The 26,406-nt window shown below is 41.8% G+C and overlaps 1 protein-coding gene across 1 annotated transcript in view; it reads right to left on the reverse strand.

Annotated features, from left to right (window-relative positions):
• The window catches only part of ablim2 (actin binding LIM protein family, member 2), a 381,429-nt gene that overhangs the window by 277,849 nt on the left and 77,174 nt on the right, over positions 1 to 26,406 (reverse strand). The window contains exon 2 of the mRNA XM_073043109.1: positions 4,946 to 5,089. Coding sequence (XP_072899210.1) covers positions 4,946 to 5,089 — 144 coding nt within the window. The remainder of the gene's footprint in view (positions 1 to 4,945; positions 5,090 to 26,406) is intronic.

The following is a 26,406-nucleotide window of genomic DNA, read 5'->3' on the forward strand; positions in this document are numbered from 1 at the left end:
GAGCCCGCGTGAGGTGACACAAAGAAGGAGTTGGAGAGTTCCCCACTGCATCTCCAAATTTGTGGGATAGGAAACACAGAGGGGATATCGCGAGCAGACCCCTCATTCTGGGTTGATCCAAGGGTGTAGCTGCCGCCTCTGGCCATGGCAGCACCTTCTCACCAGCTGGATTATTGCCCAAGATTAGGGTGAACCCTCTGGCAGGTGGCAAAGGCCTTACCTCAACTGTGACGAACACACTCACTGCAGTAGGTCCAACTGTAAATGGATCGTGTGTAACGGAAATTTTAGACAACCCATCTCAACTCCCTGCATTAAGACGTGACTCACAAAATGTGACTGCAGGAGAAATCTAGTGCATCAGAGCAGATAAAAGAACAGTATCACGCAACATGGTCACCGAGACCTGTTCGTCTGACAAATAAACCAGACTTGGAAACTAGCCCATGAAATATGAAAGGTGTAAATCTAGAATCCGGCTTGGGATTCTACATCAGCAAAAGCCCTAGGAACACCATGGACAATTTTTTATCAAAACCATGCTATGATCTGGTTGGGCTGTTGCCGCCGCTGTTTACACTTCCGGCTCACTACTAAATGGCCTCACCAGTGAGAATAAAAACACAAAGATCTCTTCCGTAGAACGACGTGAAGTGGGAGGAGGCTATTTCTCATCATGAGCCTTAGCGACATTAACTCTTTTCCCATTGCTCTGAACTACTGCACGGCGAGACACAAATACATTATTATGCCTAAGGCTAAATTCACCCACGAACATAGCAGCTTGAGACAAGGAACGTACTTTCTGTTCATTCAGATACAGTGCAATACATTCAGGTGAACAGTTTCAAAATCCTCCAAAAGTATCAGCTCCCGAAGAAAAGCAAAATTCGCCCCATTTATCAAAGAGATGGCCCTTCTCCCTTGCAAACTTAACATACAGTAGGTCTGAGTTGTGATCTTTCTGTAAATCCTAAAGCTCTACCTATACGCCTCAGGAACCAGCTCATATGCACACAAGACAGCAGCTTTAACAATCTCCTAATTGAAGCTATCGGACAGCGACAGAGCAGAGCATACCTCCTGCGCTATTCCCACAAATTTACACTGTAATACGAAAGGCTAGACATCTTTAGGCCTTCGCAATGACGCTGATATGCACTCAAAAGTGCTGGAAGTACAAATCCACCCATTCTCGCAAAGTAGTGGCACTAGTTTGATGTGCTTACCCACATCACATCCAGTCTGTGGGGTCACTGGGTCAGAGCTCACAGCGGACGAGGAAGCAGGAGTCAGCCGCGCAACCGGAGCTGCAGCCATTTTCATCGCCTCAAACTCCAGCACCGCATTTTGATCTCTGTCTCAGGCTCTAGCTCCAATCTGCGAACCTCCAGCCATTAGTTTAGCTTGGCGTGCAGCGCATGCTTTTTCTCCTCTGAGGCGAGTTGGAGATATGCCAGACGCACTCTCAAATGAGGATCACAGATACTGGCCAGCGAACCTTCACCCTCAGATACAGTGGATGCATAAGGTGGCAACATGACTTTGGCCTCAGCCTCCACTCGCTCTACCTCTCGCCCCTCAGACTTCTCAGCTATGGGTACCTCCCCCTCATCAAGTGCCTGCGCACCAAGCACAGAAACGCCACACTCCAGCAGACCTTCACATTCAGCATGCTTAATGACCTTTTTTAGGGCTTGTTTCACCACAGGAATACTAAAGTGCTCTGCCAGGGCCATCAGATCATCCTTAAGACAATTGTCTAATTGATCTGCTGAAGGATCACTCAAAAACACCTGCACATTAAACTGGTCCTACGCACACTGAGAGACTTTCACTCAAACGGCAGTGAGTTTAAATACAATGGGTGACACAAAGCAATGAGCAGCTTCAGAACACTCTCTGGTCCTTGTCTACCAAACTAACAAACACCAACTAAATCTTAGCCACTGAGCAGATTTACATGGAGCGCTGCCACAAGCAAGCTGCATCCATCATTAAGAATCTTCACCATCAAGACCATGCAATCTTCTCACTAGGACCATTAAGCAGGAGGTACAGGGGCCTTACTGTAGGTCCCACATCACTTGGTTCAAGAACAGTCTTTTACTGTTTGCTGACAAACATCAAACTCGTGAATCAGAGTGGATAACTTCACTCACCTCAAATCTGAACTGATTCCACAACCTACAGACTCAACTTTTAGGATTCTACAACTCATGTTCTCTGCATTAATTAATTATTTATGCATGTTTTTATGCATTTATTTATTTATGTTTGTTTCACTTGCACGATTTGTTTTCTTTTGCACATTGGTTGCTTATCAGTCTTTGTTTATATATAGTTTTCATAAGTTTAGTATATTTCTTTATTTAATTGTAACTGTCTGCAAGAATATGAATCTCAAGGTAGTATACAATGCTTTCTGACTTTAAAAAAAAAATGGAAACATACAGTTGCTTGAGCCCACTGGGTACCAGTTCTAACGTGGAAAAAGTAGAAACGAACTACTGAACATAGATGAGAATGAGGACCCAGATTTTCTGTCAGCTGGAGATTTTGGTGGAGCAACTGGAAGTAGGAGAACTGCCTTGTATTAGTAGGATGGAGCTGCCCTGTCACCCTGTGAAAGTGCACCAGAAGTAAAAAAGAACACAAGGCTTCCAGCTCTGAGTACCTAAATTGAAGCTTCAAGGTCACTTTGCCTTGTCTAGGTCAGTGAATGCACTTTCAGTGTCATATTCATGCAGCTCAATTAATCACCAGAAACTCATAATTTTATCGTCCACCATATCCAAGAACTAGCTGTCATAGTGTATTTGTATTCTTCACTTTACCATATTAATTCAGCAGTGCTGTAAGCCTCCCAGCCACATGTCACAGCGCTCACACTCAAAAACAGTAAAGAAAACAATGTTATCCAAGCATACAGCATGATTTCTTCCGCTACCTTATCCCAATTAGCTTCTCTGCTCACAATTTGGCAGAGGGATGGCACCAGGCCAGAAAGGGGAGGAATGCAGAGCAAAATAGATGTGAGGGTCAGTAAAAACAAGCAGGAGCAAAGTAATAGGTACAATAGGCTGGAACTGTTTGAAGAGTGTGTACTTTAATGTTAGGAGTATTATGGACAAAGGTGATGAACTTAGAGCATGGATCAGTACATAGAACGATGATGTTCTGGTCATTACAGAGACTTGGCTGAGAGAGGGATAAGAATGTGTACTTAATGTCCCAGAGTTTTGAAGCTTCATAAAAGGTAGAGAGGAAAGTAAAAGAGGTGAGCTGAGTTACATTACTAATGAGGGACAATATCACAGCTACAGTCAAAGGGAACATAATGGACAGCTTGCCTACTGAGTCTATATGGGTAGAACTCAAAAACAAGGTGGTGCAATTATCCCAATAACAACAAAGATACTGAGGATATACAGGGAGATTAGGGAAAGGTGTAAAAACAATTGGGTTGTTGCCATGGGGGACTTCAGCTTCTCTAATAGAGACTGGGATCTTCTTTGTGTAAGTGGTTTAGATGGGGCAGAATTTGTTAAGTGCATCCAGGAGAGGTTCGTAAATCAGTATGTAAATTGTCCACCAAGAAAAGGAGCTGTACTGGATCTGGTGTTGGGTAATGAGCCTGGCTGTATGACTGCCCTTTCAGTGGGTGAGCAGTTTAGGAATAGTGGCTGCATATCCCTAAGTTTTAAAGTAGCTACAGATAAGGATAAGCATGGACTTTGCAGGATAGTATTTAAACTGGAGCAGGGAAATTATGAAAGTATTATGCAGGATCTAGGGGGAGTTAATTGGGAACAGCTGTTTTGGGGCAAGTCCACAGCCAACATGTGGAGGGTATTTAAAGACCAACTGCACAAAGTACAGGGCAGATATGAAATGGTCAGTAAGCATGCCAAGGATGTTGAAATAGGTGATGAACTTAGTCAAGAAGAAAAAGTATGTACAGCTTAGGAAGATATAAGTAAACAATGTCCTGGAGGATTATAAAGAAACCGAAAAAGAACTCAGAGAAGGGAATTGGAAAAGCCAGGAAGGGCCATGAAATGCCACTGGCAAGTAAAATTAAAGAGAATCCCAAGGCATTCTATATGTACTGTACATCAGGAGCAAGAGGATAGCTAGGGAGAGGTTAGGACCACTCAAGGATAAAGGGGGAAACATTTGCTTGGATGTGAAGGATGTGGGGGAGGTCTTTAATGAGTACTTTACATCAGTATTTACCTAAAAGAAAGACGTGAAGGGTAGGGAGATTAGTACTGAGAGTATCAATGTGTGACAGCATTGCTAAGTAAAGGAGGAGGTAGTGTTGAGTCTCTTGAAGAGCATTAATGTGGATAAGTCCTCAGGGCCTGATGAGAGGCAAGCAAAGAGATTGCTGGGACCTTGACCAATATTTTTGGGTCCATCCTAGCCACAGGAGATCCAAGAGAAACAGTGAGTAGCTCATGTTGATCCATTATTCAAATAGGAAACCAAGGATAATCCTGGAAATTATAGACCTTAATTATAGGCGAGGCTCACGTCAGCGCTAGAGAAGTTGCAGGAGAGAATACTTGGGGATAAGATTTATGAGCATATAGAAAACCATGGCCCAATTAGGAAGAGCCAGCATGGATTTGTGTGGGGCAAGTTGTGTCTTATTAACTTGAGTTTTTTGACAAGGACATGAAGGTGAATGATGAAGGTAGAGCTGTGGATGTGGTCTATGTGGATCTTAGGCATTTGACAATGTCCCTCATGGGAGGCTCATCCAGAAGATTAAGGTGCATAGGATCAATGGTTAATTACAGGCCCAAAGGGCCTGTATTGTGCTGTAGGTTTTCTATGTTTCTAATTAGCTGTTTAAATTCAGAACTGGAATGAAAGATTCAACATGACAAAGTTTGCAAAGTAACAAGTTAGAAGGTTCCTTTACACGTTCCTTTACCTTTGCAGGTAAAACAATTGATGTGAAAGAACTGGTCTTGCACTCGCAGAGCTTCTCCTTTGCAGGACTTTCCACATTTATGACACAGGACCCCAACACCAGATGGCCTTCCTAGCGGGCTATGCATAGCCATGTGCTGTGACACTGCAAGAAAAACAGAGAAACATATCAGCAATGGTATTTCTCAATACATCCTGGGCTGAGGAACAGTGGGACTTCACACTAACTTCACTTTATTACTGTATTTTCAGTCAAAATACACAATTGCACATAAATAGATAAAAGCAACTTTATGACACAATAAAATAATTTAGCAGGCTGATTGGCAGGTACATGTTGTAAGAAATAACAAGCGTTGCATTTGTTTTAGCTGAATACATAAAATTATACATGTCCATTCCATTATTTCCATTAGTCCATTATTTTTATGATAATTTCTCTATATGATTAAGCAATATTATTGCATCTGGATTGTTTCACTTCAAGTACAATAAAAACCAATACTGTAACACTCAGATGGATGTCATAATCGAATAAGCGTCTCAGAATCCTCGTTGGAAAGACATTTGATTTTAATGAATACTTTTGTGCACCCTATTGCAAACTTAAATCCATGAACTATAATAACAGGTGAATATCCCATCAAGACTTGTACTACTTATCTGAAGTATAAAAAAAATTCTAGCTGATCATTCACCTGGTTTGGAAAATATTAAACCTGATGACTGATTTCAATGTATGTGGTCAAAAAACATGGTTTTAACACAATTAAAAGTAAAGTTTATTATCAAAGTACATATATGTCACCATATACAACCCTGAGATTCATTTTCTTGTGGGCATACTTAACAAATCTATAGAATAATAACTATATCAGAATCTATGAAAGACCACCAACTAGGGTGTTTAACAACAGAGCAGAATACAACAAACTGCAAATACGAAGAGCAGAAACACTAAGAAATAGATAGATAGATAGATAGATAGGTAGGTATCAAGGACATGGGGTGAAGAGTCCTTGAAAGTGAGTCCATAGGTTGTGGGAACATTTCAATGATGGGGCAAGTGAAGTTGAGTGAAGTTATTCCCTTTGGTTCAAAAGCTAAGGGGTAATAATTGTTCCTGAACATGGTGAAGCAAATCCTAAGGCTCTTGTATCTTCTTCCTGATGGCAGCAGCCAGAAAAGAGCATGGTCTGGGTGGTGCATTCCTATGATAGTGTTTCATGTAGATATGCTCAGTGGTTGGGAGGGCTTTAACCATGATAGACTGGGCCATATCCCCTACTTTTTGCAGTATTTTCCGTTTAAGCGTTTCCATACAGGCTGTGATGCAGTCAGTCAGAACAATCACATTGATTTCTACAATAATTGAGGTTTCTTTCCCTAAAGAATGTTAGTAAACTAGTTTGTCTTTAACAATAATATATTTTGCATGGCTATTTGCAGAGAATATCATGGATGCTGAGGGATTACCAATGATGAGATATCAGCAGCCTTTAACATATGAATTACCAAGGAGGAGGTTTTGATGGCATTAAAGCACATCAAGTTCGTTAATCCCCAGGGCCTGACCAATCATAACCTTGGACCTTGTGGAAACCTAAGGAAGATCTGCAGAGAACATTGCAGAATACTTGCTCCATCTTTAGCCACAGGTGGAGTTCCAGAAGACCGGAGGCCGGCTAATGTTACACTGTTATTTAAGAAAAGCAGCAAATACAGTCCAGGGAACTACAAACCAGCAAGCCCGCCTTCAGTAGTGGTCAAGTTAATCACGGGGATTCTAAGGGGCAGGATCTACTGGCATTTGTGCAGACAAGTTCTGATTAGCAGTGGTCAGCATGGCATTCTGTGTGGAATATTATATCTAACAAATGAGTTAAGAATTTTATGAGAGGTAACCAAGAGGACATATTAGGGCAGAATGGTGCACATTTCACATATGGACTTTAGCATGGCCTTTGAGATGTCCTACATAGTAGCCTCATCTGAAAGGTTAAATCATATAGGATCAAGGGAGAGCTAGCTAGCTGGATTCAAAATTGGTTGCATGGTAGGAAACAGAGTGATGGAAGATTCTTTTTCGGACTCGAGAACTGTGACTAGTGGTGCTAGGGTTTCTGTTTTTTATTTATATACAGTGAATTCCGGATAGTCGGGGCACATTGGGACCAGTAAACTTTGTCCCAATTGAGTAGCTGACCCAATGAGCTGAACTTTCATGAAAATAGTTTAAAAGGTATAAAAGAGACAAACTACTGTTTAACTGAGTAACAAATTAGGCATTTAAATGGAATACAGAACAAATTAGAACACTATCAATACCGTTACAATACCGTAAAACTGTATTAGTTTGTAATAGTTATCGGAGTAGTACATGCTAGCATGCTCCTTTGATTGACTAAATAAACAAAATCAGCGCCTACACCTAAAGTAGATAATGAAATTCCATCATACAATGCTATCGACAATTACATCCTTTAAACCTCTATTTTCATTGTAACAATCAAAATCATTATCCAAAGCTTTGTAATTCCTAATTGTTGAAGTAATGAAATCTTTCCATTTTCACTTCCAGCTGTTTCAGGCCTCTCCAAGCCTGAATGTTTGAAACTGCTGTGAGCAAAACAGTTCTGACTTGTCTAACTGCTTATTTCTCATCAACTATCAGAGACAATATTCACTGCTTTTTGAACACAAGCACATGCAACTGACACTACTTAAAAACTGTTTTGCTCTAAGCACGGTGTAGCGTCTAAAAGCCACACAAATGCACGTGACTGGCACTAGTTAGAAACTGTTTGGCAACAGTCTCCTGCCCTAACTAAACAGCATACTGTCCCACATAAGTGAAGGTAACATCAGCATCAATTTGCTTTTAATATAACTGAAGGACCTCTTGGGATTATCTTTAACTCTGCCTGCCAAATACATCACATACCCTTTTTTTTGCCCTCCTGATTTCTTAAGCCCGTTCTTAAACTTTTCATATTTGTGAAGGAATTCATTCATACACAGGTGCCTGAACTCGATGTATTCTTTCTTTTTCCTTACCAAATTCCTGATATCACTCATCAGCCAGGATTCCCTAAACATGGTACACCCTTTACCTTAACAGAAACATGCAGCCTGTGGACTCTTGATATTTTAAAAGCTTCCCACTTGCCAACAGTCATTTGGCTTTAAATAAAGTCACCAAGTCAACCCAATCTTACCTAATACCCTCGAGGTTGGCCATGCTCCAGTTCAGGACCTTAACCTGTGGATCTGTTTTATCCTTTTTCCATAACCGTTTCAAACCTAATTCCAAAGTTTATAGAATTGTGGTCATCGGACCCAAAGTGCTCCCCAGTTGCTAATTCAGTGACCTGTCCATCTTGTTCCCCAAGAGGAGGCCCAGTATTGCTCTTTCCAGAGTAGCTTCCTCTATATGTTACGTGAGAAAACTGCCAAGGACACACCATACAAACTCTGCCCAGCCAGTCCAATTGATAACAACAAAATTGAAACCCCCCCCCCACCCCCACTAGCTCTACCCTCAAACAAGAGAAAATCTATAGATGCTGGAAATCTGAGTAACACACACAAAATGCTGGAGGAACTAAGCAGGCCAGGCAGCATCTATGGAAAAAAATACAGTCGACATTTTGGGCCAAAACTCTTCAGCAGGACCGGAGAAAAAAAAGAGCAGATTTAAAAGGTGGGGGGGGGGGGGGGGAGAAGAGAGAGAACCACCAAGTGGTAGGTGAAACCTGGAGGGGGAGGGATGAAGCAAACAGCTGGGAAGTTGATTGGTGAGATAAGGTGTGAGAGGGAAAAAGGGGGGGTGGGGGCATTACCAGAAGTTTGAGAAACCAATGTTAGAGCCATCAGGTTGGAACTACTAAACAGAATATAAGATGTTGTTTCTCCAACCCAAGTGTGGCCTCATCATGACAGTGGAAGAGGCCATGAATGGACATATGGAAATGGGAATGGGAAGTGGAATTAAAATGGGTGGCCACTGGGAAATCCTGCTTTTTCTGGCAGCCGTCTCCCAATCTCACTGATGTACAGGAGGTTACATTGGGAGCACCAAACACAGTAAATGACCCCAACAGACTCACAAGTGAAGTGTCACCTCACCTGGAAGGACTGTTCAGGGCTCTGAATGGTAGTGAGGGAGAGGCGTAGGGGCAGGTGTAGCACTTGTTCTGCAAGCAGGGGGAGGGAAAGATGTGTTTGGTGGTGGGATCCCGTTGGAGGTGGCAGAAGTAGCTCTACCCTACTATTCTCACTATTACATGCAATTTCTCAATACATCTGCTCCACAAGTTCCCACTTGAGGAGGGGGTCAATAATAAAATCCTACCAAGGTAACCTTATTTTTAAGTTCTACCCAAATGGCCTTGTTAGATGATGCCTAACATATCCTCTTTCATATCCTCTTTAAGCACTATTGTTAGGTACCCTCTTATCAAAGAGGCAACTTACCTGCTCCTCTGTCACGCCTAAAGTATCAGTTCTGCCCTACTGTCAGTCACATTTCTGTTATGGCTGTAATTTTGTAGCCACTAGAGACAATCCATACTCTCAGTTTGTTTCGTACACAGATAGGAAAGGTTTTGATGGAGAATTGAATGCAGATAAATGGGACTAAATTAGGTGAGTATCTTGGCTGGCATAGATTCATTGGGCCTAAGGATATCTTTCCATGGTGCTTTATTCTATGACTCCATGACAGTCTTTGGATTCCAAACAGAATTCAAGTTTAGCAGCTGCCACTGTTTAATGTCATCTACTAAATTGTTAGTCCAGTTCTCTGTATTATTACTTCTATAATGATTTCTATTCAGCAGGTCTTCTCTTTAACCTGGGAAAAGTGACTAACTGTTTATTCTACCAAAACACATCTCACTAATTTGTCAATGTGCCCACAAATTGACTGTTGTGGCTCATATTCCCTTTGGAATTATGAATGAATCAGATTAGTGAAGCCTTCTACTACCACAAGGGAATCTGTAAGGTAAATTCCACATGATGAAATGGATTCCACTTAACACACATACAATAATTTGAAGCCTGTCATGATCATATCAATGTTGTTGCTACTCAGCAAACATCCAAATTTCACAATTGCCTGGCTTGATTTTTAGAAATGTTATTTTTATTCCTATAACAATTTTATTTTCAACTGGTTTGGATCCTGCCTCTCAGAATGGTTCAATTAGAAGCAGCTCCAGACAATTAAGTGTTGTAGCTTGTCTAATTCCAACTGTAAGGTTATGGGCATCAGCAGTGCTGGTAGAAACTTTACCTTGTTTGGCTTTTAAGCTTTCCTTGTAAACCTTGTAATAGGAACACATTAAACTCTACTAGGTGCACAAAAGTGAAATCTAGTTGAGTCTAGAAACAACTGTCAATAATCTAGACACCTGTTCAGTGTTTTTGAGAGCAATTCTCTGAAGAAGCCAATTTTCAGTCAGTGCATAATGTACAAGTCCATAACAATCTTAGTAACTGTTGAAGAATCTACCTTGCATTACTTTTCAGCTAACTTAAAAATTCTATCAAGATTCAAAACTGTTTAAAATTTAGATTGATTGTTTAACAGACTATATTTTAATTGTTTGCTAATTTATATGTATTCATCATCCTTATGAGCCATGTCGTATGACTAAGGCGATCATGGCCTTTTCACCATGATTGTTCTTAGCAGATTTTTCAACTGAGGTGGTTCACCATTGCCTTCTTCAGGGCAGGATCTTTACAAGATGAATGAACCCAGCCATGATCAATACTCTTCACAGTATTGTCCCAAAGAAGGGTTTCAACCCGAAATATCAACTGTTTATTCATGTCCATTGATCCTGCCTGACTTGCTATGTTCCCCCAAAATTTTGTATGTGCTGCTTTGGATTTCCAGCATCTGTAGACTTTCTCATGTTTATGAACTGAATCTTCAGAGATTGTCTACTTGGCATCAGTAATTGCATAATCAGGACCCTTGATATGCATCACTTGCTCCCATAGCTTCATGTGATCCTGATCAGGAACTAAGCAGGCCTTTCAACTTTTCAATCATATTTTGACCCAGACCCGCTATTACAGCCATATATCCTTCCTTGGAACGTGTCTCCACCGCCAACTGACTCCAGTTGGCTTCAGGATCATTTTTCGAGCTTCTCAATTTGGACCTTCTGAGGATCCCAGGTACTCACATTTAATTGACTCTGTCTCCCGTTGTTTCTCCCGTCGAGCTCTGAGGGCGACACTCTCCGCCATGAGAAGGTACCTGGCGTCCCTATCACAATCCCTTCCACGCCTCCAGGACACCTTTTTCTCTGTTTGCAATGGACCTGTTCGTTATTTCATCCTCTGTCAGATTCACACGTGCAATCGCCGTTTCTTTGATTTTATCACATCCTGCAAGGATCACAAGATCTTCCATCTGCAGACCCCAGAGCACGGACTTCATATCACGACCCCGGGCCCTGCCGTCGATCTCGGCTGCCCCAGCAACCCAGGACATATTCAAAACCCGGACTCCAGTACCATCAACGCGTGTTCCAACGGCCATGGATTGGCCTCGGCCGTTGATCTCGGCTGCCCCAGCAACCCAGGGCATATTGAACACCCGGTCTCCAGCACCATCAACACGGGTTCCAACGGCCATGGATTGGCCTCGGCCGTTGATCTCGGCTGCCTCAGCAACCCAGGGCATATTGAAAACCCGGTCTCCAGCACCATCAACACGGGTTCCAACGGCCATGGATTGGCCTCGGCCGTTGATCTCGGCTGCCCCAGCAACCCAGGGCATATTGAAAACCCGGACTCCAGCACCATCAACACGGGTTCCAATGGCCATGGACAGCTTCAAAGCGATTGCGCAACCTCCGACTGTGGCTCCAGCCTTGAACTCCAGGCCAGGTCTTCACGTGCTGCGATTGTGACTCCCGGCTCCTCTTCCTCCACCACCACTCTGCCATCCACTCTCCCTCAGATCCCATCGTCAGCTCTTGGGCCCTCATAGAGGCTCCATTTTCCTCTCACCCCACCCTTCCCTCTCCACTGACACTACCAGCCTCCCTTCCCACTCTGATCCCATCTCCCATCTGTGCTGGGTCTTCACCATTCCCTCCAACCTTCAACTCTCTGAGGCAGAGCGCTCTGTCCTCAGTAAGGGCCTCAGCTTTGTCCCCCTTCGCCCACACCTCAGCGAGTTCCGTGTACGCCATGACTTCTTCTGCCGGCTCCATCTCCGAGCTTATTTCTTTGGCAAGGACTCTCCTACCCCCACCGATGACCCCTTCTCCCGTCTTCAACCCTCCTCCTCTTCATGGAAACCCCGCTCTGGTCTTCTGCCTGCTCTGGATCTCTTTATTGCTAATTGCCGACGGGACATCAACCGTCTTGACTTCACCACACCCTGTTCCAATTCCAACCTAACTCCTTCCGAACGCTCTGCTCTCCACTCCCTCCACACCAATCCCAACCTCACTATAAAACCCTCTGATAAGGGGGGAGCTGTTGTTGTCTGGCGTACTGACCTCTACCTGGCCGAGGCACAGCGATAACTCTCTGATACCTCCTCTTATTTACCCCTTGATCATGACCCCACTAAGGAGCACCAGGCCATTGTCTCCTATACCATCACCAACCTTATCAGCTCTGGGGATCTCCCATCCACTGCCATCACTTCATAGTTCCCACACCCCGCACTTCCCATTTCTACCTCCTACCCAAGATCCACAAACCTGCCTGTCCAGGTAGACCTATTGTCTTAGCTTGCTCCTGCCCCCACTGAACTCATTTCTGCATACCTGGACACTGTTCTATCCCCCCTTGTTCAATCCCTTCCCACCTATGTTCGTGACACTTCTCACGCTTTGAATTTTTTCAATGATTTTAATTTCCCTGGCCCCCACCGCCTTATTCTCACCATGGACGTCCAGTTCCTATATACCGCCATCCCCCACCCGGACGGTCTCAAAGCTCTTCGCTTCTTTTTAGATTCCAGACATAACCGATTCCCCTCTCCTCTGTCTAGTGGAATTAGTTCTCACTCTCAATAATTTCTCCTTTGGCTCCTCCCACTTCCTCCAAACCAAGGGTGTAGCCATGGGCACCCGTATGGGTCCCAGTTATGCCTGCCTTTTTGTCGGCTTTGTGGAACAGTCCTTGTTCCAAGTCTATACCGGTATCCATCCCCCTCTTTACCTTCACTACATCGACGACTGCATTGGCGCTGCCTCCTGCACGCATGCTAAGCTCGTTGACTTCATTAACTTTGCCTCCAACTTTCACCCTGCCCTCAAATTTACCTGGTCCATTTCCGACACCTCCGTCCCCTTTCTTGATCTTTCTGTCTCCAACTCTGGAGACGGCCTATCTACTGATATCTACTATAAGCCTAAAGACTCTCACAGCTACCTGGACTATTCCTCTTCCCACCCTGTCTCTTGCAAAAATGCTATCCCCTTCTCACAATTCCTCCGTCTCCACCACATCTGCTCTCAGGATGAGGCTTTTCATTCCAGGGACGAAGGAGATGTCTTCCTTTTTTAAACAAAGGGGCTTCCCCTCTTCCACCATCAAGGCTGCTCTCAAACTCATCTCTCCCCATTTCCCGCACATCTGCCCTCACCCCCATCCACCCACCACCCCACTTGGGATAGGGTTCCCCTTGTCCTCACCTACCACCCCACCAGCCTCCAGGTCCAATGTATAATTCTCCGTAACTTCCGCCACCCTCCAACAGGATCCCACTACCAAGCACATCTTTCCCTCCCCCCTCTTTCTGCTTTCTGCAAGGATCACTCCCTACGCGACTCCCTTGTCCATTCGTCCACCCCATCCCTTCCCACCAATCTCCGTCCTGGCACTTATCCTTTGAAGCAGATCAAGTGCTACACGTGACCTTACACTTCTTCCCTCACCACCATTTAGGGCCCCAGACAGTCCTTCCAGGTGAGGCGACACTTCACCTGTGAGTCGGCTGGTGTGGTATACTGCGTCCGGTGCTCCCGGTGTGGCCTTTTATATATTGCTGAGACCCGACGCAGACTGGGAGACTGATTCACTGAACACCTACGCACAGTCCGCGAGAGAAAACAGGATCTCCCAGTGGCCACCACATTTTAATTCCACGTCCCATTCCCATTCTGATATGTCTATCCGTGGCCTCCTCTACTATCAAGATGAAGCCACACTCAGGTTGGAGGAACAACACCTTTTTTTACCAGCTGTGTAGCCTCCAACCTGATGGCATGAACATTGACTTCTCTAACATTCATTAATGCCCCTCCTCCCCTTCTTACCCCATCCCTGACATATTAGTTGTTTGTTTTTCTCTCTCTGCCCATCACTCTGCCTGTTCTCCATCTCCCCTCTGGTGCTCGCCACCCCCCCTTCTCCCGAGGGCCTCCTGTCCCATGATCCTTTCCCTTCTCCAGCTCTGTATCACTTTCGCCAATCACCTTTCCAGCTCTTAGCTTCACCCCACCACCTTCGGTCTTCTCCTATCATTTTGCATTTCCCCCTCTCCCCCCCCACTACTTTCAAATCTCTTAGTATCTTTCCCTTCAGTTAGTCCCTGATGAAGGGTCTCGGCCCGAAACGTCGACAGTGCTTCTCCCCTATAGATGTTGCCTGGCCTGCTGTGTTCCACCAGCATTTTGTGTGGTGTTGTGGCTACAACTTGCCCAAGGATGAGCTGCAGGCTAGCGGAGGGAAGGAATGCCTCACACCTCATTTGATAAGGATGCATCTCCATCCCTCTGGGGGACTGAGCAACATCACATTAGTAGATGCAGACATACTATTTTGTTGTTTTTACTTTCATACGTCTGCCACTTTTCTGATATGTCACCTTTTACCAAGGATTATAGGTCAGTTTAGTTCATTGCCTTTTCTACAGTTACAATCATTCATGCCCAAAAGAGAAAAGCAGGAACTGTATTCTGGCAGAACAGCACTGGTCTTACCCATTACCTCTTTCCAATTGACACAAGAGGACAACTCTGCTCTATTGTTCGGTTTTCATTCACACTGAGTGGGAAATGCTCATTTTAAGGAAAACAAGGGGCAGCTGAAGGTACAGCTTCATCAAAGCCAAGAAAAGTATTTGAATTTTCAGCCTATTCTTACAACAAATAGATAAAGGTGATGGGCAATGACACAGTCCTAAGTTTTATTTCTAGACTTAAGATGCCACTGGTGAAACATAGTGATGCCTTACAACAACACACACAAAATGCCGGTGGAACACAGCAGGCCAGGCAGCTCTATAGGGAGAAGCACTGTCGATGTTTCGGGCCGAGACCCTTCGTCAGGACTAACCAAAAGGAAAGATAGTAAGAGATTTGAAAGTAGTGGGGGGGGGGGGGGGGGGAGGGGGGGAAATGCAAAATGATCGGAGAAGACCGGAGGGGGGTGGGATGAAGCTAAGAGCTGGAAAGGTGATTGGCGAAAGTGATACAGAGTTGGAGAAGGGAAAGGATCATGGGACGGGAGGCCTCAGGAGAAAGAAAGGGGGGGGGAGCACCAGAGGGAGATGGAGATCAGGCAAACAACTAAATATGTCAGGGATGGGGTAAGAAGGGGAGGAGGGGCATTAACGGAAGTTAGAGAAGTCAATGTTCATGCCATCAGGTTGGAGGCTACCCAGCCGGTATATAAGGTGTTGTTCCCCCAACCTGAGTTTGGATTCATTTTGACAGTAGAGGAGGCCATGGATAGACATATCAGAATGGGAATGGGACATGGAATTAAAATGTGGTGGCCACTGGGAGATCCTGCTTTTTCTGGCGGACCGAGCGTAGGTGTTCAGCAAAAACGGTCTCCCAGTCTGCGTCGGGTCTCACCAATATATAAAAGGCCACACCGGGAGCACCAGACGCAGTATACCACACCAGCCGACTCACAGGTGAAGTGTCGCCTCACCTGAAGGACTGTCTAGGGCCCTGATTGGTGGTGAGGGAGGAAGTGTAAGGGCAGGTTTAGCACTTGTTCCGTTTACAAGGATAAATGCCAGGAGGGAGATCGGTGGGAAGGGATGGGGGGGACGAGTGGACAAGGGAGTCGCGTAGGGAGCGATCCCTGCGAAAAGCAGAAAGGGAGAGGGGAGGGAAAAATGTGTTTGGTAGTGGAATCCCGTTGGAGGTGGCGGAAGTTACGGAGAATTATACATTGGACCTGGAGGCTGGTAGGATGGTAGGTCAGAGACAAGGGGGAACCCTATCCCGAGTGGGGTGGTGGGTGGATGGGGTGAGGGCAGATGTGCGGGAAATGGGAGAGATGCGTTTGAGAGCAGAGTTGATGGTGGACGAAGGGAAGCCCCTTTGTTTAAAAAAGGAAGACATCTCCTTCGTCCTGGAATGAAAAGCCTCATCCTGAGTGCAGATGCGGCGGAGACGGAGGAATTGTGAGAAGGGGATAGCATTTTTGCAAGAGATAGGGTGGGAAGAGGAATAGTCCAGGTAGCTGTGAGAGTCTGTAGGCTTATAGTAGATATCAGTAGATAGGCCGTCTCCAGAGATGGAGACAGAAAGATCAAGAAAGGGGACGGAGGTGTCGGAAATGGACCAGGTAAATTTGAGGGCAGGGTGAAAGTTAGAGGCAAAGTTAATGAAGTTGATGAGCTCAGCATGTGTGCAAGAGGCAGCTCCAATGCAGTCGTCGATGTAGCGAAGGAAAAGAGGGGGATGGATACCTGTATAGCCTTGGAACATGGACTGTTGTTCCACAAAGCCAACAAAAAGGCAGGCATAATTGGGACCCATATGGGTGCCCATGGCTACACCCTTGGTTTGGAGGAAGTGGGAGGAGCCAAAGGAGAAATTATTGAGAGTGAGAACTAATTCCGCTAGTCGGAGGAGAGTGGTGGTAGAGGGGAATTGGTTAGGTCTAAGAATCCAAAAAAAAGCGAAGAGCTTCGAGACCATCTCGGTGGGGGATGGAGGTATATAGGGACTGGACGTCCATGGTGAAAATAAGACAGTGGGGGCCAGGGAACTTAAAATCATTGAAAAAAATTCAAAGCATAAGAAGTGTCACGAACATAGGTGGGAAAAGATTGAACAAGGGGGGATAAGACAGTGTCCAGGTATGCAGAAATGAGTTCAGTGGGGCAGGAGCAAGCTGAGACAATAGGTCTACCTGGACAGGCAGGTTTGTGGATCTTGGGTAGGAGGTAGAAACGGGAAGTGCAGGGTGTGGGAACTATGAGGTTGGTGGCAGTGGGATGGGAGATCCCCAGAGCTGATAAGGTTGGTGATGGTATAGGAGACATTGGCCTGGTGCTCCTTAGTGGGGGTCATGATCAAGGGGTAAATAAGAGGAGGTATCAGAGAGTTGTCGCTGTTCCTCGGCCAGGTAGAGGTCAGTACGCCAGACAACAACAGCTCCCCTCTTATCAGCAGGTTTTATAGTGAGGTTGGGTATTGGTGCGGAGGGAGCGGAGAGCAGAGCGTTTGGAAGGAGTGAGGTTGGAATTGGAACAGGGTGTGGTGAAGTCAAGACAGTTGATGTCCCGTCGGCAATTAGCAATAAAGAGATCCAGACCGGGGTGTCCATGAAGAGGAGGAGGGGTTTGAAGATGGGAGAAGAGGTCATCGGTGGGGGGTAGGAGAGTCCTTGTCAAAGAAGTAAGCTCGGAGACGGAGCCAGTGGAAGAAGAGTTCAGCGTCATGGCGTACGCGGAACTCACTGAGGTGTGGGCGAAGGGGGACAAAGGTGAGGCCCTTAATGAGGACAGAGCATTCTGCCTCAGAGAGTTGAAGGTCGGAGGGAATGGTAAAGACCCGGCACGGATGAGAGATGGGATCAGAGGGGGGAGGGAGGCTGGTAGTGTCAGTGGAGAGGGAAGGGTTGGGGGTGAGAGGAAGATGGAGCCTCTGAGGGCCCAGGAGCTGACGATGGGATCTGAGGGAGAGGGGATTGCATAGTGGTGGTGGGGGAAGGGGAGACGGGGGTCACAATTGCAGCATGTGAAGACCCGGCCTGGGAGTTCAAGGCTGGAGTCGCAGTCGGTGGTTGCGCAATCGCTTGAAGCTGTCCATGGTCGTTGGAACCCGTGTTGATGGTGCTGGAGTCCGGATTTTCAAAATGCCTTGGGTCACTGGGGCAGCCGAGATCGAATCCATGGCCGTTGGAACACACGGTGATGGCGCTGGAGTCCAGGTTTTCAATATGCCCTGGGGTCGCTGGAGCAGCCGAGGTTTGACCGACTTAAGCGCCAGGCCAGATCAGGTACCGGCTGAATCGATGCTTTAGAGACCAGGCCCGAGAATCGTATCAAAGCAGCAGGGTCTAGGTTCAAGAGTGAGGAACAAAGTAATGTTTGGCTGATTTCAGCATCAAGCCTGATTGAAGAGGTCAGGGTGTCAGGGCCGGAGGTGAGGCACAGGTTGGTGTTCAGCTCACTGTTCGGCGAGGTTTACTTGTCTCTGCGCAGAACTGAGGTTGTGGCCTATAACTAGCGAGCTCCCTGGACCAGCTGTAGTGATGACTGGCTTCATGGCTGTGAACTCACTTTTGTGAGTGTTTGCTTACTTTTTATTGTTTACATGATTTGTTCTGTTTTTACCTATTGGGTGCTTGACAGTCTTTTTTAGTGTGTTCTTTTGGGTTTCTGTTTCAATGGCTGCCTGTAATTAGATGGATCTCAAGGTCATATAGAGTATACATACTTTCTTAATAAAGGTACTTTGAAATTTATTCTCTGCAGTGAACTGCCAAAGCAAGGCTGGCTGACCTACTTAAGATAGATCTTAAGTACCATTCTGTACTGTCTCAGATAATACTTTACAAGATGCTTCAAAAAGCTGTAATCAGAATCAGGTGGCAGTCCACATACAAGGGACTCTCAGAAAAGTTCCCCTGTAGATCACCTATATGCTTTAAAGCTGTAATCAGAATCAGGTGGCTGTCCATATACAAGGAACTCTCAGAAAAGTTCTCCTGCAGATCACCTATATGCTTTTGTTTGCTCAGATTTTCTCATTCTATTAACATGGACTGGATATGTCCTACAGCTTTGCACCACAGCTACCATATTTCATTTCCATCTCCCTCTCCCTTTAACCTGCCTATCATATAGTTTCATAGGCAGTTTTCCACCAAAGCAACTCCAGACTCATCCTTTCAGGTATATCCCCTTTGTCCTATCCATTCCTCTCCCATTCTCTCCACAACTTAAAAATAACTTGTTTTCTTTCTGTTTCTGTTCTGACAAATGGACTTCAACTTCAAACATTTTATTTCTCTTTCTATATATGCTGCCTGATCTACTGAGTATTTTATTCTTTTGATTCTGAAAAATGATCTCTATTTAGTTTTTTATAGTGTCAAAGGACATGCTAGTTGGGGGGACGTCACGTGATGACGTAGGATCGAGACGCTGGAACCCAGCTCTCCCGTAAAAAGTTAATAAATTAATGTCTAAATGAAGAAAAGTTTAGTCAGTACCTTCTAAAAGTTACTTATAAACTACTCCGGATTGTGTCAAGCTATGCCTCAAAGAAGGAAGATGAAGAAAACTAATACCAGGAAGATTACGCAAGTTGGAACAAGAACAAGGCCCACGTCTACCGAGGAACCGCGGTCTCAGGTACATTATACCACCGGCGATACGGAACAGGAGACTGCGGCAACATTGGCCTAAAGGGAAAGGCCATCGTGAATTGCGCAAACGCGAAGGATGGAGCATGCGCAAACGGGAGCAACAAAAACTACAAAGCCCAGCTACCACTGCAACTGAAAGTGATAGCGAATCGGAGGGCGAGTCAAATGTCTCGGAAGGATCAGATGAAGAAGAAGTTAAAAGTCCTCCTAGAAATATAGAAAAGACTTTGAGGCAAATAATGCGTAAATTAGACACATAAAAAGCAATTAAAAATAATCAAAAAATACTGGGAAAAAAAATGACCAAAATGGAGATTATGCTTGATAAAATGACAAAGAGACAGGAAAAAATGGAAAAAAGAATTACGGACTTGGAAACTACAACGGAGGGACCTGGTTGAAAGAATGGACAAAATAGAAAATGAAAATGCTGCTTGAGCATCAGAAAGAAAACAATTTATGGAAAAAAAATTGATAAGCTTGAAAATTTCAGTTGACGAAATAATATTAAAATTGTTGGACTTAAAGAAGATATAGAAGGAGAAGATCCAATAAATTTTTTTCAAAAATGGATCCCTGAAAAATTGGAAATGGAAGGAGAAAATCCAATTGAGATCGAAAGGGCTCATAGATCCTTAAGGCCAAGACCTCGAGCTGATCAAAACCCACGATCAATTTTGATTAAAATGCTTACGATACCAAGACAAAGAAAAGATCCTGAAGGCCACTGCCCGAAGTGCCAAAAATAGAAACGGGCCATTGATGATAGCAGGGAAACCAGTTCTTTTTTATCCTGATATAAGTTACAACCTGTTGAAGAGAAAGAAGGAATTTAACCCAGTGAAAAAAAGCCTTATGGGTAAAGGGTTATAAATTTACAATGCGTCATCCAGCAACACTGATAATTTTTTTGGAGGAGGGAAAAAATTTTTTTTCCCGATTATCGAAAAGCGGAGGAGTTTGTACAAGAACTTACATCTATTCGCTAATTACACATAGAGGCTTCCAAACGTAATGGATTAAAGATGAAGATAGACCCAACGAACAGAAGTGATGGACATTTATGGATATTATAGAAGAGAAAAGCAAAATTTTAGAAATACTAAATGAGAATAGTATTTTTTTTTCTCTTCTTATACATATACTTTTTTGTGTTGCGGGGGGGGGGGCTGGGGAGCTTTGGATCGGTTACTGCGGGATTCACGTGTGTAATCATGGCGGTTGCCATGACCCGTACAGCAGAGGGGGGGGTAATGTTGTGTTTTTTTTTTCACAACATTAGTAGGGGGGGTATTTTGTTTTTTTCTTTATATTTAATTTTCTTCTATCTTTTTGCCTGGATGATTGGTGGGGACACACATAGCAACATGGAGATTTTTATAAAGATTTCCCAGGATACCACGAAAGTTGAAAGATTAGGTATTATTATAGATTGGAGTAATATAAAAAAAATAATGACTAATCTACTAAATTTTTTAAGTTTTAATGTTAATGGGCTTAATGGGCCAGTAAAAAGAAAAAGAATTTTAACATATATTAAAAAAATGAAAACAGATATAGCTTTTTTACAAGAAACTCATTTAACAGACATAGAACATCAGAAATTAAAAAGAGACTGGGTTGGAAATGTTATTGCAGCTTCATTAATTCAAAGGCGAGAGGAGTTGCAATTTTGGTTAACAAAATCTACCAATTAAAATACAAAACCAATTAATTGATTCGGCGGGGGGAGATATCTAATTATACACTGTCAATTTTTTTCAGAACTATGGACCCTTATGAGCATTTATGCACAAAATGAAAATGATGTAAAATTCATACAGGAGGTCTTTTTGAATTTGGCTAATGCACATGATAAAATATTAATAGGTGGAGATTTTAATTTTTGTCTAGATCTAGTTTTAGATAGATCAACAAAGGTTGTTACAAAATCAAAAGCAGTAAAATTAACTCTATCATTGATGAAAGACTTAAATCTGATTGATATATGGAGAAGAATTAATCCAAAAGAAAGAGATTATTCATTTTATTCAAATAGACATAAAACATATTCAAGGATAGATTTTTTCCCTATTATCAACGAATATTCAAGATAGAGTGAAAAATGTGGAATATAAAGCAAGAATATTGTCAGATCATTCTCCTTTAATAATGACAATGATAATGATAGATAAAGAGGAATCAGTTTATAGGTGGAGATTTTAATTCAATATTATTAAAACGTCAAGACTTTTGTGATTTTATGAAAAAACAGATTCAGTTCTTTTTAGATATAAATTCACATTCAGTTAATGATAAATTTATAGTGTGGGAAGCAATGAAGGCATACTTGAGAGGTCAGATAATAAGTTATACTTCTAAAATTAAGAAGGAATATATGATAGAGATAGATCAATTGGAAAAAGAGATTACAAAATTAGAAAAAGAATCCCAAAGAAATATGACAGAAGAAAAACGAAGACAACTTATTAACAAGAAGTTACAATATAATACGCCTCCAAACATATCGAACAGAAAAAGCAATTATGTGAACTAAATAAAGATATTATGAACTAGGTGAAAGATCACATAAAGTTCTTGCATGGCAGCTAAAACAGATCAGACTTCTAAAAACAATAAATGCAATTCGAACAAGAGTAAATAAAATTACTTATAAAACCTTTAGAAATTAATGAAGCTTTTAAGAATTTTTACTCTGAGTTGTACAAATCAGAATCACAAAATGACAATGTCAAGATAGAAAGGTTTCTATCACAAATAACTCTTCCAAAATTAAATACGGAAGAACAGAAGGGATTAGATATGCCTTTTACATTGAAAGAGGTCGAAGAAGCCCTAGGATCACTTCAAAGTAATAAATCTCCAGGAGAAGATGGTTTTCCGCCTGAATTCTATAAAAAGTTTAAAGATTTATTAATTCCTCCTCTTATGGAGTTAATACACCAAGCGGAAAGAACGCATAAACTTCCAGAATCTTTTTCAACAGCCATTTTTAATAGTATTGCCAAAAAAAGATAGAGATCCTTTAAAGCCACCATCATATAGACCGATTTCTTTATTAAATACTGATTATAAAATAATAGCAAAAATCTTATCTAATAGATTATCTAAATGCTTACCAAAATTAGTACATATGGATCAAACAGGATTTATTAAAAATAGACAATCAGCAGATAATGTAACTCGCTTATTTAGTATAATTCATTTAGCACAGAAGAGGGAGGAAATGAGCGTGGCAGTTGCTTTAGATGCAGAAAAAAGCATTTGATAGATTGGAGTGGGATTTTTTATTTAAGGTATTGGAAAAATACGGATTAGGAGTATCTTTTATAAAATGGATTAAAACCTTAAATACTAATCCCAAAACTAAAGTAGTGACAAATGGTCAAATTTCAACACCATTTCAGTTAACAAGGTCAACTAGGCAAGGTTGTCCATTATCACCTGCTTTATTTGTGTTGGCAATAGAGCCATTAGCTGAATTGATTAGAATGGACCCAGATATTAAGGGTTTTAGAGTTAACCAGGAAGAATACAAGATTAACTTATTTGCTGATGATGTTCTGCTTTATCTAACAAACCCATTGCAATCGTTGTGCAAATTATCCTATAGATTAGAAGAATATGGGAAAGTATCAGGTTACAAAATAAATTGGGATAAAAGTGAAATTTTACCTCTTACTAAAGGAGACTATAATCAATGTCGATCAATAACCCAATTTAGATGACCGGCAAATGGTATAAAATATTTAGGTATAAGAGTCGATAATGATATAAAGAACATATACAAATTAAATTATTTACCACTATTGAAAAAAATTCAAGAAGATCTTGATAAATGGATGGTATTACCAATAACATTAGTAGGTAGAGTAAATACCATAAAAATGAATATATTCCCTAGATTACAATACTTATTTCAATCACTACCAATACAATTACCCCAGAAGTTTTTTCAAGAGCTGAATAAATATGTGAGGAAGTTTCTTTGGAAAGGTAAGATGTCAAGAATATCATTGGAAAAATTGACATGGGAAATTTGAGCTAGGAGGGTTACAACTTCCAAATTTTAAGAATTATTATAAAGCAAATCAACTTAGATTTATTGCATCTTTTTTTGAGAAAGACAAACCGGCATGGATCAGAATAGAACTAGATAAAATAAGAGAAAGCATACCGGAAGACTTTATATATAAATGTGAATCTAAATGGATACAGGAAAAGAAAGAATCTCCTATATTAAAACATTTGATTGATTTATGGAATAAGATCAATGTTGACGATGAGACAAAGAAATCCTTATTAGCAAAGAGATCTTTAATTCAAAATAGACTTATTCCTTTTACAATGGATAATCAACTTTTATATAATTGGTTTCAAAAAGGGATTAGATATATAGGAGATTGTTTTGAAGGAGGTATATTAATGTCATTTGATCAATTAAAGAATAAATATAAAGTATCAAACAACACTCTTTTTTGTTACTTTCAACTAAGGGCTTATTTAAGAGAAAAGTTAGGTCAATCAATGTTACTACCGAAACCCAATGAAATAGAAACTTTAATTCAAAAAGGAAAGATTAAAAAATTTATCTCTTGTATGTATAATTTGATTCAAAAACAGGCAATTAAACAAGGAGTCCATAAGTCAAGACAAAAATGGGAAAGTGATTTGAATATCAAAATTGAAGGAAAAAACTGGTCAAGACTATGCCTTGAGAGTATGACAAATACAATAAATGTTCGATTAAGATTAGCGCAATACAATTTTTTACATCAACTATATATTACACCACAAAAAATAAATAAATTAAACCCAAATTTATCTGATCAGTGTTTCCGATGTAACCAAGAAATTGGTACTTTTTTACATTCTACTTGGTCTTGCTCTAAAATTCAACCTTTTTGGACAAATTTAAGAGTTTTATTGGAACAAATTATTGGAATACAACTTCCACACAACCCAATATTACTTTTACTAGGTAATATTGAAGGGATAAAAACCGATATCCAAATTGAATAAATATCAGAAAGAATTTATAAAAATTGCATTGGCAGTAGCCAAAAAAGCTATTGCAGTGACTTGGAAATCAGATACATATCTAAGTATAGATCGTTGGAAGAACGAAATTTATGGCTGTATTCCACTTGAAAAAATTACTTATAATTTAAGAGATAAATATGAAACATTTTTGAAAATTTGGCGCCCTTATTTACAAAAGACAGGATTAAATATATAGGTGCTCCGAAGATGAAATAATTGGTTACTTGGGGAAAGAAATAAATATATATACTAAAGTTATTACGAACTCCATGGAGCATGTGGGGACCCTCCAATATCCAGGCATTCCTCTTTTTTTTTTCTTTCTTTCTTTTTTTTTTTAGTAGGAATGTTAGGGGGGAGGGGTTAAGGGGAGGGGGGCTGGGTAACACTTTTTTTTCATACACATTTATTCTATAACTATTTGAAAACAATTAAAAAAAAAGGACATGCTAGTTCTCCTGACCCTTCAATCCAGTCAGTGCAATTATTGTCAGGCAGAAGCTTGGAAAATACTGTATATAAACATCTATCCTTGTGGTTCTTAAAATAAAAAAAGAAAGAAATGGATAGATTAGAAGAGATGTCATGAATTTTCCCACTAAAAAGTTGACCTTACTGACATATAGAAACAATTTAGAGCAACAAAAATAGAAGTATTTTGATCACTTAAATATGTTGTGAATAATGCATTTCATTTTTAATACAGCATACTCCCACAGCAATAGCAATCAATTAGTGGGTTTACACACAATACTGCTTAAAATTAATACACTGCTCAACTTATTGTATATTTACTTGTTGTCTTATTTAAATTTAAGGTTTAAATATTTCAAAGATGTTGTAGGGACTGCTTAATTTCATTAGGCAGAATTCACCCACACTATTAAGGGTTAAGTTCGCTGTTACATTGTACTTTAGTACATTTTGGGGGCGGGGCTTTTTCTTATACGTATATACACACAATGGCAGCATTTGTTTTGCGGGTTCAATAAAGTGTCGGTTTTTATCGGCACTCTTACTATCCTCCATGCAACAGAAGTTTAGTATGTCTTTAATTTTATCACATATTAAAAATGCGATTTGTGAAACTACACTCTACTTAGCCTGTAAAGTGTTACTCTGATGAGGTGACAGTAATAACTTCAAATCTATCATAAGAAATCTTATAGAATGTTATCATAACAAAGAGAATATTTTACTGAAGAAAAAAAAATCTAAATCATCAAAGTAAAAGTTTCAACCTTCATGGGACATTGTGTAGGAAGAGTTACATTTTACACTAAACATCTGGACATTACCATCATGAATTTTAGGGAATTTTAACTACCATAAAAATCAATTAATTCATAGGAATGCATGACATAGTGAACACTAAGCCTGCACTGCTCCCTGTTACTATTGATGGTGAGGATGTGGATGTGGTGAGGACCTACAAGTACTGGGGGGGGCACCTGGACGACAGACTTGAGTAGAACACCAACACAGAACCTGTGTACAAGGGCTGGAGTTGCCTCTACTTCCTGAGGAGACTGAGGTCCTTTGGAGTATGCAGGCCTCTCCCCTCACATGATCTATCAGTCTGTTGTCACCAGCACAATCTTCTATGCGGTGCTGTGCTAGGGCAATGGCATCAAGACAGACTCAATATACTGATTAGAAAGACTGTTAGCTCTGTTATAGGAGACAAAATGGACACACTGCAGGCTGTGATAGAACAAAGGAGCACAATTAGTAATAGACAAAGACAACTGTACTGCTCCAAAGAGCGCAACATGACGTCATTCTTACCTTTGGCCATTAGGCCAAATGAGT

This window comes from Hemitrygon akajei, chromosome 4 (genome assembly GCF_048418815.1).
Source record: "Hemitrygon akajei chromosome 4, sHemAka1.3, whole genome shotgun sequence".
Lineage (NCBI taxonomy): Eukaryota > Metazoa > Chordata > Chondrichthyes > Myliobatiformes > Dasyatidae > Hemitrygon > Hemitrygon akajei.